Source organism: Sphaeramia orbicularis, chromosome 9 (assembly GCF_902148855.1).
Source record: "Sphaeramia orbicularis chromosome 9, fSphaOr1.1, whole genome shotgun sequence".
Taxonomy (NCBI): Eukaryota; Metazoa; Chordata; class Actinopteri; order Kurtiformes; family Apogonidae; genus Sphaeramia; species Sphaeramia orbicularis.
In genome coordinates this window covers 48,183,854-48,193,367 of record NC_043965.1, presented here as the reverse complement: position 1 = coordinate 48,193,367, position 9,514 = coordinate 48,183,854, and the positions used below count along the sequence as shown (strand labels likewise).

The 9,514-nt window shown below is 37.4% G+C and overlaps 1 protein-coding gene across 1 annotated transcript; it reads right to left on the bottom strand.

Moving 5' to 3' along the window:
* Nucleotides 1-866: 866 nt before the first annotated feature.
* Nucleotides 867-8,426, bottom strand: LOC115425195 (secretory phospholipase A2 receptor-like). Its single transcript, XM_030142578.1, has 5 exons — nt 8,248-8,426; nt 5,483-5,851; nt 3,122-3,430; nt 1,924-2,025; nt 867-1,819 (listed from the first exon to the last, which is right to left on the bottom strand). The coding sequence occupies exons 1-5, from the start codon at nt 8,345-8,347 to the stop codon at nt 1,719-1,721; spliced, it is 981 nt and encodes a 326-aa protein (XP_029998438.1). The 5' UTR covers nt 8,348-8,426; the 3' UTR covers nt 867-1,718.
* Nucleotides 8,427-9,514: the final 1,088 nt, after the last annotated feature.

Below are 9,514 nucleotides of genomic sequence, written 5' to 3'. Positions count from 1 at the left end.
CATTCTAAATGGCATACAGTAGAACCTTCTCCACACTAACACAGATATTTAGCAAAACAAACTTTTTTTTTTTTTTTTCGGACATGAGTCCAACTGAGTTTGGGAAATATTGTTGCCAGATTTTGCTTTATGTAATGAGCATGTACCTGAAACAACAATAATTTATGCAGACTTGTTTTCCCTCTGTCATAGCACCAGTAATTACAAATCGACAGTTTAAAGATCCCATATAGATTTTTGCGTAGTTCTATATTTACAGGTAGATGTCATTTTTGTTCTGGGAGCCTGTTTTGTGTTAACATTCGCTAAATCTATTAAGCTAACAACTATCTTGGTTCCCTACATCAATGATAACGTCCATAATATGGTTATGTAGAGCTGAAAATCAGGTAATCGACTCGAATCCATGGCTCAGGTGGTAGAGCGGGTCGTCCAATAACCGAAGGGTTGTCGGTTCGAATCCTGTTCTGACCTAGTCAGTCCATTGTGTCCTTGGGCGAGACACTTCACCCCCCTTACCTCCAGTGCCACACACACTGGTGTATGAATGTTTGGTGGTGGCCAGAGGGGCCGGAGGCACGAATTGGCAGCCACACTTCTGTCAGTCTGCCCCAGGGCAACTGTGGATACAAATGTAGTTTACCACCACCAGAGTGAGAATGTGAGAGCGAATGAATAATGGGTCAATAATGAAAAGTGCTTTGGGTGTCTAGAAGAGCACTATAGAAATCTAATCCATTATTATTATTATTATTATTATTATTATTGATTTGATTTCTGTAGCGCTTTACATTATTGATCCATTATTCATTCGCAGTCACATTCTCACTCTGGTGGTGTTAAACTACATTTGTTTCCACAGCTGCCCTGGGGCAGACTGACGAAAGCGAGCCTGCCAATTTGCGTCAAACCACACCAAACATTCATATTCATACATCAGTGTGAGTGACACTGGAGGCAAGGTGGAGGAGGTGTCTTGCCCAAGGACACAACAGCACATGACTAGGATAGAACAAGATTCGAACCACCAACCCTTCTGTTATTGGACAACCCACTCTACCACCTGAGCCATGGCCACCCCCCAAAAAACTAAAAGCTTATTCAATTATATATTTTTTCTTTTGATAATTTTCCTGAATCAAATCTTCCTTTCCTTAATTTCTCTGCTGTTACACATTGGTTCCACTGTTGTGTTTCACACGGATGCTTATTATGACGCACATGATGCCAGGATCAACACAAACAACAGAAAATATTTGTTAGATTAATCCATTACAAAAATAATTGATCATAAAATCTTTCTGTTTTCTCCTGTGTTCCTCAGTTCCCTTCCTTAGATTAGAACAGTAGTCAGCTGATGTAAGATCCACACATGCTCTGAGCACTAAAACCGATTACCACGCCACCTTCCATACTGAACCTTTAACTTTAACTGCCTCTGGTTTGGATCTTCTTGTATTTACAGCTGATGTGGACTTCATCAATACCAACAGAACTTGAGCTTTGAACATTTCTGCATTTTGTGTTCTTGTCCGCACAGACAAGTTTTAGAAAATGAAGATTCCATGGAGATAATTGTAGTTTTCTTTTAACGGACGAGGGAAATGCTCATTTAGCCAAATCTCTGTATTAGTGTGGACTAAAAATAAGTGATCTCTGCAGAGTGAACAGCCTGTCCTTATCATGAAACCCCACATACACAGGGTCTATTTCCCTCTTCAACCCACTCCTCTGGTTCTTCCAGGAATCAGCTCAGTAATGGTATCCTCTGCACACGGCTCCACTGGGGACAGGACCTGTTCACACTCCTTCAGTTCATCTGGTACAGAGGATAAAGCATCCATAACTGCCTCTGAAGGAAACATACAGGACACACAAATGCTCCTCCTATGGACTTCATGGAGTAACAGACATGGGACTTACCTTTTCTCAGAACGTTATAAAGAACCCACAGGAGAGGAGCCAGACATACCAGTTTGAACGACGCCAAAATACCTATGACCACTCTGGAGCAGTCAGTGGTGTCTGGGAAAAAGGACAGACAAAATACACAACTGTAAAGTCATATACCGTAAGGTTTGCATGAAGATGCAGTATGATGTTGATTATTTACAATTATTTGAAAAAATGAATTGTTTGTGTTGTTACTATCAAGTAGATGCTGAAGTCAGTGCGGGTTGATCAGATTATTACACATACAATACTTACAATACAAATTAGTGACATTAGGCATTATTGGTACAATAATAATTAAACAACAATAATCACACAACAGTATATTTTGCACACTTATTCATGTACATTTCTACATATATACATTCTATATTGATAATATTTGTCAAGCACATATTGTATAAATTGCTTGTTGTAATTGTGTTTTAATAGAGGGTTTTTAATATGTATATTACTCTTTCTTTTTTTTCTTTTTTTTTTTTTTTTTTACATATACTTGCATGGAGCAACTCTGGTTTTAATAAAATTTCCTGAATATGAAACTGAAAACACATGTTGATCAGTTCCCCCAGTCAATAATCTAAACCAAACAAAACGATCCAAAAACCAGTAGAATGTCATAAAATGAATACAATTGTTACTGAAACAGGGCTTTGAACCTGATCCATGACCAGTGGAATATTGAGGCATATTCGCAACAATAGTCTACAAATGCAGACAGCGAAAAATACTAGAATATAATACTACAATACTAGAAGAACTAGAGGAAATCTACAGTGTGCACACTTATTATGTATATTTCTTTAATTATAATATTGATGATATATTGTCTAGTACATATTGGACAAATTGATGTTCAAATTTTGTATTTTAATGGATTGTTTTAATATGTACATTTGGTGTATATATATTCAGAGCTATATATACTGTATATGTTTGTTTATTTAGAGCTTTATTTACTTACTTATTAATGTATTTATTTGTTCCCCTTGTATTGATAATTTCTTTCCTGCTTCTTTTTCTTAAACTTGAAAGGAGCGACTGTAACACCCAATAATTTCCCCCTGGGATTAATAAAGTATTTTGATTCTGATTCTGATGAATGTCATCATTAAATTATGATAGAAACCTGCATTAGAAAAGGATGAAATTTGACTGTACTTCATACCTGTTTTGACCTGTAAGGCCGTTGGGTAACTTTTAAGGATGTTTTTACTTCCAGTTTCACTGTCAGGCCGATCAACAAAAGCATAAATCTCAATAGAGTACTGAGTGGCTGAGGTGAGGTTGGAGATGGTGATGCTCATGACAGCAGAACCATGGCTGTAGTGGTACAGATGCCTGTCACATGTACTGCTACATGTAGTCACACTGTAATTGTGTGGTGTCATCTGCATAACTGCAGACACGTTCCAGCGAAGACTCACATAATCAGAGCCCACAGAGTCCACGTTCACTGGCTCCAGGGAATCAGGACCTATAAGAGACGGTGACAAAAACACTCATATATTAACTATAATTCAGTCCATGATCCTTGCATCATAATCTGTTCATCTTAGTTTCCAACAACCTGATATTAGTGACAGACTTCCCAATAAGAGATTATGAACATTCTGTGGAGTCATAGGAACCTTGACCTTTGACCGTTAAAAGCTGTTTAAACTGATATTAACCTTTGTGCCCAATCTGAAAACATTAACCCATAAAGACCCAGTATTTTACTTTTGTCAGTGTAAATCCTGTATTTTCCTTTATTTAATCCACTGATCATGTAGAAGTTCATGAAAACTCAGAGTAAATTCAAAGGTTATTATATCAAAACAGAGAAAACTGAGGAAAAACTGATATTTTCAGTCAAATCTCTCATTAATTTAACGTAAACCCAGTGTCTCCATCCACTGTCATTGATCCAACTCCATGGGTTTTACTGGTGAATCAATGTTGTAGAAGATGACAGTGTTTCCATGGTAATTACGGAGTCTCTGAATGTCCAAATGGGTCATATCTGATTACCATGAAAAGATGACAAACTGTATTTTACACCAATTATTTACATGTATTGATAAGATTAGTGGATCAACAGGTATTCAACAGTTTAGATCAGTAGATGGTTTTGGTCGACGGTGCATGTTTGGGTCTTTAAGGGTTCAAGATGTTCATAAGACATTGTGTTTTAATTATAGCGGCCTATGCCAATGGACAGATCCTTCTATAGAGATGTATGTGTACATTAAGGCTGTATCGACTAGTCGACGAGTTGACAAACAGTTGACAGTAAAGTTAGTCAACGTCTAATTTAGTCGTTGACAGGTCGTAAGTGTGGTTGTGCCCTTTTGTTTAAGGAAAAATGTTTATTTTATTGCTAAGTCGTTTTGTTTAATGAACAATGTAGACACTGTAATTGTTCTGCAGAAAATATACTTTTGTTAAAGGGAAAAAAATATATTTTATTGTTGCTGCAATATTTGTTGAATATTGAACTGAATATTTGTTCGATAACATGTTTTATGCATTCTAACCGTTTACACCAAACATTCTTGTCAAAGGATAGAAAATGAATTTTATTGCTGCAATAAAGACGATAAAAGCCGTTGGGTTTTTTTTTGTTTGTTTGTTTTTGCAGTTTATTTTCTGACTAGTCGACAAGTCGTTACAGTAGTCAATGACTAGTTGACCATTGACATAGTCTTTAGTTACAGCTCTATTGCAGAATATCAGCCAAAATTCTGCTAAAAGCTACTATTATTCATTCATTCATTTTCTGAACCCGCTTTATCCTCACTAGGGTCACGGGGGTCGCTTGGAGCCTATCCCAGCTACTTACGGGCGAAGGCAGGGTACACCCTGGACATGTCACCAGTTCATTACAGGGCTGAACATATAGAGACAAACAATCACTCACATTCACACCTATGGGCAATTTAGATTAACCAATTAACCTATTAGTGCATGTGTTTGGATGGCGGGAGGAGTCAGAGTACCCGGAGAGAACCCACGCAGACACGGGGAGGAACATGCAAACTCCACACAGAAAGGTCCCACCCCCCGTCGACTGGTGTTGGAACCGAACCCAGGACCTTCTTGCTGTGAGTGCTATCCACTGCACCACCGTGTCGCCCAAGCTTCTATAAAACTACTTAATATGTGTGGACCTTAATACACAACACTAATAAGTAGCGCACTGACCCGTGGGAATTAACAAGTTCTAGATGTGGTGGTTTTTATGCTGTTGTGTATTTGTGCATGCTGTACCGCATTTGTCCAGCATTTGTCACTCCCAAAGCATTCTGGCCATAGCAACGTGACTGTAGGCTATTGTATTCCAAAATTACTAATATCTCCCAAAATAATGGTCCTATCAACTTGCAGCTTTCACTAGTCTGTTCCTTGACCAAAAATACATAAGTATGTCAAACTGCAGCAGTCAGCTCTGTATGGATTTTGTGTGAATCCACAGACACACACATACATGCACACGCACACAGAGGTCATTTGGCTTTTATAATATAGATAAGGCAGCATTTCTCACCCTGACAAACAAAAGTGTGCAGCTCTTCACAGTACCGTGCCAGCATCTTGTTGTTTTTCTTCAGCATGGCCTCTAGACTGGCACAGCGGCCTTCATAGTTGATCCTGTGCCAGTGTTCATACCTGAGCTCTTGGCCGTCCACCCACTCCCAGCTGCTAAACTCGTTTTGGCGCTGCAGGCCGAGCCAAAGGCTGACTTCATTAGTTTTAGTGTCATTGACAAAATGGAAGTATTGTTCCTGTGAGCTCAGGACGACCAGGTCTGCATAGTGTGTCTGACAGAACTCCCGGGCTTTGTCCCAGGACATCGGCCTCTGGACCAAGAAGTACTGAGGGGGGGGCTGACCCGATGTCATGCCATGGCACACCACTGAGAGACAAGACAGAACACACACACACACACGAAAAAGTTAGGGAAAGAGTCATTACACTGTCCTCTCTGTTGAGAAGAACTGAAGTCATGAGTTAACTCTTAAATGTATGAAATGTTAATAAACTAGTGTTTGTTTGGTTTTTTTTTTTACATAAAACATATCTTCGGCTTCCTGATAAAACCTGCTATGTGACTTTTGGTAAATTTTACAAGAGAAACAAAAAAACTGTTTATATAACAGGAAACTGTGAAATATGACGAAAAAATATCTGTTCCTTTAATGTCGGTACGTATGATGGAATGTAAACAACTTTCACAGGAGACTGAAATTTGAAGCTATAATAGGGGAGATAGCAGGTTTTTATTCCCAACCAAAAATATCACTTAGCAGGTTTTATCAGGAAGCCGGTGATATCCAGTTGGATTTCTTTAATATCTTAGTTCTTTATTATAATACACTGCTGTTCATGGCAGTAGATTCCATGCATCAACAGTTTAACATGCAATGGTAGTATTTTTTTTATTTTTTTTTAGCATAAACACATCCATGAAGCTCTTTCTACAAAAGAAAAACTTATCAATGATTTAAGAAAACATGACATTGCAGTGTAACATGTAAGTGTCCCCTGAGGTGAATTTTATGAATTTGTGATTATTTTCTGGGAAACTTCAGTCACTGACACAAAATGACATAAGGATTAAACTGATTAAACTGAACAAACTATTCCCTAAACTGTAGATTATTGGAGAATTTCTTCGTATAAACATCTTTTGGATTCATTAAACAATATATCAGGTTAAAATAAGACTTTATTCCTCTCACAGTGAAGAAATTCAGATGTCACAGCAGCATTTACACTAAAGTGAATAGAACAAATATTAGAAACACACAACAATTAAAGAGTTGGAGTCATTACTGCAAATAATGGAGCTTTAATTAAAGACTGAATAAGAGTCCGCTGTGGTAATGTCATGCATGAAAGGGTTAACGTCTGCTCTTATTTGCATTTGTATTTTGAGTCTCATGATTTACATTTTCAGTGTTTCTTCCCCCACACTAGCTGCATGCTTTTGACATTGAAATATACTAGTAATGCAGAGCAGATGACACTGTTTATCTTTGATTTACTTTTTATTTATTACGAGAACATATATTTAAAAGTCAAATATTGCATGTATTGCAAAAATAATACTGTATTGGAAGTTTTGCTATGAAGTATACACAAATTTACAAGATACTGTTGCAATTTGCATAACATTGCAAGGAATTTCACAACATAATAATATCCTCCTGAGACCCAAAAAAGTGAAAGTTTTAGCTTTTTTACATTAAACAATTGTCTTGATGGGGGTGGGGCCTTTCTGTGTGGAGTTTGCATGTTCTCCCCATGTCTGTGTAGGTTCTCTTCCTCTTCCTTGTTCACTTCCTCCCACCATCCAAAGACATGCTCTGATAGGTTAATCGGTTAATCTAAATTGCCCATAGGTGTGAATGTGAGAATGATTGTTTGTCTCTATATGTCAGTCCTGCGATGAACCCCCCTGCTGCATCCCTGTGACCACAGTGAGGATAAAGCGGGTTCAGAGAATGAATGAATGAATGAATTGTCTTTTTTGGAAACTGCATAATATAACAGTTTTTTCAGATACAGTTTTAAAATTATTTATATATATATATATTTTTTTAACCCTTTCATGCATAGGTCACTCCAGTGGACAGTTCTTCTCCATCTGTTCTCTTGTATTTTAATGGGTTTTGATGTTTTAGTTCCATATCAGCCAACACAGTGAACACTAACGCACCATCCCATACACTGACATTCATACCATTACTGTAACTGTGCTGTTCTTGATAAACCTGATCTGCACTAACATGTTTAAGTGTAAATCAATGGTTATTTGTTAGACAAGAAGGTTTTTTTTGCACATTATCTCTATGAAGTGAGTAATTATTGGCATTAGAATATGTTAAAATGTGAGAAGACATCAGATTAGCAGCATTAAACATGTTTTTATTTCATTGTTTTCATACCACTTTCTGATATTGGGTTTTAAACACGTTTCTTTGCTTCAAAAATTAAATGCATGGATATTTTTGTAACTCCACAGAAAAAAAAAAACTCGATCACATTGTTTTTTTCATGCCTAAGGAGGAATAAAAACACTGAAGAAAAAAATCTTGACTAAGGTTCTCACAATTCATGCATGAAAGGGTTAACGTAATGTTCTTTGCAATGGACAGCATTTTTTTTAAAGTAAAACTGTGAAACTTTTGGCCACTACAGAGGACAAAAATGCATTGCTGGGTTTCAGGAGGATATGAGAAATTACAACATGTGCATTGTCAAGTTCCAAGCTTCATAGAATCCAAAGAATTTTCCGCCGTTACTTACCCAGAACTGCCAGCCGTTGCAGAATCTGAGTTTCATAGGCAAACATAGAAACCTGTGTTTTTCCAGAATGATGTGTTGTTTTGTTTGGTTCCTTTTCCATCCACTGCAGCCTGCCTTGTTTTCCCCAAATCTAGCAAAACTATGAACGTTTTGCCAGACTCTACTACATCCCTCCTTCACCGCCTTCACCGAAACACCTGCTATTTCTTCACCTGCACAGGATTTTTATACAATCAGATCCTGGTCTGAGGTGATGCAACAGGTGTAGACAGTGGGCGTGGCCAAAAGCACTGCTCACCTGCAGCATGATGTCATCCAGAAGTGAACCGATATTGTTTGTGCAGTGACTGTGGTTTCCAAAAACACCGCTTTAATATGTCTACAGAGCTGTGATTGAGTACGTTGTGATGGTGGAATAATCCCAGAACAGTGGTGTTTAGTGGAACCCTGGTGCCGCGGACGCAGCGATCGACCGCAGAGTCAAGGATCTGAACAATACACAGGGAGGAGGCTGTTATATGAGTGGCTAAAAATACTCAGGTAGCTCCACCTCCCATTCTATTTTTAGCACACAGTTGAACTTCACTTATGAACAACTAGAAGGTTCCACAGACGAAGAAAACACATGAAAATATACAGTTGGAAAAGACAGTGAAGGATGATTCAGGCCCTTTCTTTAATAATAATAATTCTTATGTTATTTGAAATATTTCAACATGATATCCTCCTGAGACCCAGGAAGTAAAAGTTTTAGCTTTTTTACATTAAACAATTGCCTTGATTGGAAACTCCATAATGCAACCGTTTTTTCAGGTATATTTTGTAAAATTATTTATTCATTTATTTATTTTTTATGGGAATGTCCTTTGCAATGGACAGCTTTTTTTTTTTTTTTTTAAGTAAAACTGTGAAACTTTTGTCCTCTGCAGAGGACAAAAATGCATTGCTGGGTCTGAGGAAGATAAAATATCATTTGTTCAAGTCTTATTGCAGGTTTATCATCAGTGTCTTTTTTTTCCTGCCTGTTGAGTGTAAAAGTGCAAATATTTTACAAATAGACTATTTTACAATTTTTATCAAGGATGGAATGAGAACCCCTAAAATATGCACCTAAATAATTTTTGTTTTATTATTTTGGAGCTGCAGCTATCTTTAATCGATTAATCTATTGATTACACTGGGCAACAAAAAAAATGTTTTTTGCAAGTTGTCTAGGTTTCTTCAACTGAATTAGGACCATTTTGCACCGCTAAATCCAAAAATGACA

Coding starts and splice junctions, on each gene's coding strand:
- LOC115425195 (XM_030142578.1), bottom strand. CDS start 8,347: ATGGAAAAGGAACCAAACAAAACAACACATCATTCTGGAAAAACACAG. Junction 5,852..8,247: donor GCAACGGCTGGCAGTTCTGG/GTAAGTAACGGC, acceptor CTTGTCTCTCAG/TGGTGTGCCATGGCATGACA. Junction 2,026..3,121: donor GGCCTTACAGGTCAAAACAG/GTATGAAGTACA, acceptor CCTTTTTCCCAG/ACACCACTGACTGCTCCAGA.